Genomic DNA, 2,416 nt, shown 5'->3' with positions numbered 1-2,416 from the left:
ACTGACTGATTTGTGTTTAAGTAACTCGTTAATTTACTTACCTCATTAATTTAAGCTTGTAAATACATACCTTTCTGTTGACTTTAACAGCCAAGAAAAGCCAGTTATTTCTTTTATATGTATCTAATTTTTCTTGCCAGTCTGGTGTGAATTTGTAATAGTGACTACTGGTGCTTGTATGCTTGCTTGGCAACATTGAGTCTCAAACACTGTACCGGCTTGGCCAACACCTTGCCACTACTTTAAGCCGAATAAAGCCAACGTTCCAGCAACTGTGTTTGGTATTCCATAATTTATTTGGCTTAATATTCACCATGCACATGTTTCTGAGGCCCAGCCAGATTGACGTGGACCCAGAATCAGCCGATACGGAGGACAAAAGGATTATGTGGCATTGTAACTTTGAGGCGTTCTGTGCGGCTATCAACCCGGACTTAAATCCAGATAAGTTGGCCTTGCTTCTTGCTCACATATCTTGTGAACTGTTAAAGATAATTAAAAGTGCCACCACATATGCCACTGCCATAAGCCTGTTGAAGGCTAGATTTGTGAAACAAAAACGAGAGGTGTTTGCCATACACAAATTAGCCACTTGCTAGCAACAGAGTGGCGAGACTCTAGATGCTTTTTTGGATAGCCTCAAAGGTCTGGCCTCGGAATATAGCTTCACTGATTGTACAGCCGCTCAGGCTGAAGAACTGGCCATCAGAGATTCATACATCACGGGTAAGGCATCTAATGCAATCCAACAGATACTGTTAGAGAGCTTATCCTTGGACTTATCCCCAGCTGTGAAGCAAGCCCGTGCACTGGAAATGGCTCAACTGCATTCTGCGTCTTATGCAAGTGAAACCAATACCACAGTGGCAGCATTGATAGATGAACAGGCAAAACCCGAAATGGATCCCAACAATTTTGTGATCGAAATGAGTGACTCCCTGAATCCAAGTGAGTTTGCTGCCGCCGTCAGCTGTCAGAGGTGCTTTTTTTGTGGAGGATCCTTATATCCCAGAACCCACTGCCCAGCCAAGAAAGCCTCGTGTTCCAACTGCCAAAAGGTAGGTCATTATGCTCGTGTCTGCAAGTCACAAAGAAAACAATGGAACAATAATGGTGAATCAACTAACTCTAATCTTAAAGCTGGAATAGTCCTAGACAACAACCCACAGTCCATCCCTGCTTCCATAACAGGGGCCGCTGTGGCTGCAGCTTCTCCTGCACTACCAAGTGTTTATAGAACTGTCCTACCTGTAGAACTGAATAGAGGCTAGGCCCTGGACAGGCTGGTCGACACTGGAGCATTTAAAAACTTTATAGATGCCAAAGTAGCTAGGGCTATGAACTGAGTGACTTGTTCTTCAGCCTGCAGTATAACCATGGCTACTGCTAAACAGACGAAACTTAAAAAGCGTTTCAATTACTATTTAATCGTAAATGGAAGGGTATACACTGAGTTCTGTCTGCACTTGATGGATGATTGTGTGGCTCCAGTCGTTTTGGGACATGACTTCCTACAGTTACACAAGCAAGTCTGCGTAGACTTTGGTGGGACGCTGCCACCCTTGGAGCTAAGCATCCAGTCACCTTGTGCTCTGATTGCGGCTCAAATTGAACCGCCAACCATCTTTGACAATCTGACAGTCGACTGTCACGTGATACAGGTGAATTCCAGAAGTTATTCCAAAGAGGACTCTGAGTTCATCAAGAAAACAGTAAAAAGGCTGCTAGAGGAGGGCATCATCACACTGAGTCGCAGTTCGTTGAGAGCTCAAGTGGTAGTTGTTGATCAGTGTGATAAGAAAAGATTGGTCATAGATTACTCTCAAACCATAAACAGATTCACCAACTTAATTGCTTATCCTGTTCCAGGGATTACCGAGATGATTGAGAAAATTTCATCTTACCACTACTTCAGCTCCATAGACTTGAAGGTAGCAAATCATCAAATGCCATTGAACATGGCTGATCGGAAATTCACGGCATCGAAGCAGATGGAAGGCTGTTCAAATTCACGCGTTTGCCTTTTGGAGTACTCAACTGGGCTACCTGCTTTCAGCAAGTTCTCGACAAAATTATTGGTAGGGAGCAACTGGAGGGTACGTTCACCTATAAAGATAACATCACGGTCTGTCGTCACACACGTGAAGAACACGACAGAAATCTGAAATGCTTTCAAGAAACTGCATTGAAGTATGGACTTACCATAAATGACAAGAAAGGTGTTTATGCTCAAACATCAATCTCAATTTTGGGCCATGTAGTAAATGATCACCAAGTCCTACCTGACCCGGAGAGAATGCGTCCGTTGCTGGATATAAACACTCCGGACAGTACCCCTAGTCTCAAAAGAACGTTAGGACTCTTATCCTACTATGCGAAGTGGCTACCTAACTTCTCCAGAAAATTCGGACTTTAG

General features: G+C 43.6%; 1 protein-coding gene across 1 annotated transcript; it reads left to right on the top strand.

Annotated features, from left to right (window-relative positions):
* Window positions 1-314: 314 nt before the first annotated feature.
* Window positions 315-1,271, top strand: LOC137618840 (uncharacterized). The gene is made up of 2 exons (XM_068349049.1): window positions 315-566; window positions 753-1,271. The coding sequence occupies exons 1-2, from the start codon at window positions 315-317 to the stop codon at window positions 1,269-1,271; spliced, it is 771 nt and encodes a 256-aa protein (XP_068205150.1).
* The last annotated feature ends 1,145 nt before the right edge of the window (window positions 1,272-2,416 follow it).

The sequence above is a fragment of the Palaemon carinicauda genome, chromosome 25, assembly GCF_036898095.1.
Source record: "Palaemon carinicauda isolate YSFRI2023 chromosome 25, ASM3689809v2, whole genome shotgun sequence".
Classification (NCBI taxonomy): domain Eukaryota; kingdom Metazoa; phylum Arthropoda; class Malacostraca; order Decapoda; family Palaemonidae; genus Palaemon; species Palaemon carinicauda.
Note: the sequence above shows the minus strand (reverse complement) of the source record. Positions and strands in the feature narration are given on the sequence as shown.

What these genes read in the sequence shown, in the direction of transcription:
- LOC137618840 (XM_068349049.1), top strand. Translation starts at nt 315, where the DNA reads ATGCACATGTTTCTGAGGCCCAGCCAGATTGACGTGGACCCAGAATCA. An exon ending in TTGTGAAACAAAAACGAGAG is followed by an intron (nt 567 to 752) that starts GTGTTTGCCATA and finishes GCAATCCAACAG; the next exon opens with ATACTGTTAGAGAGCTTATC.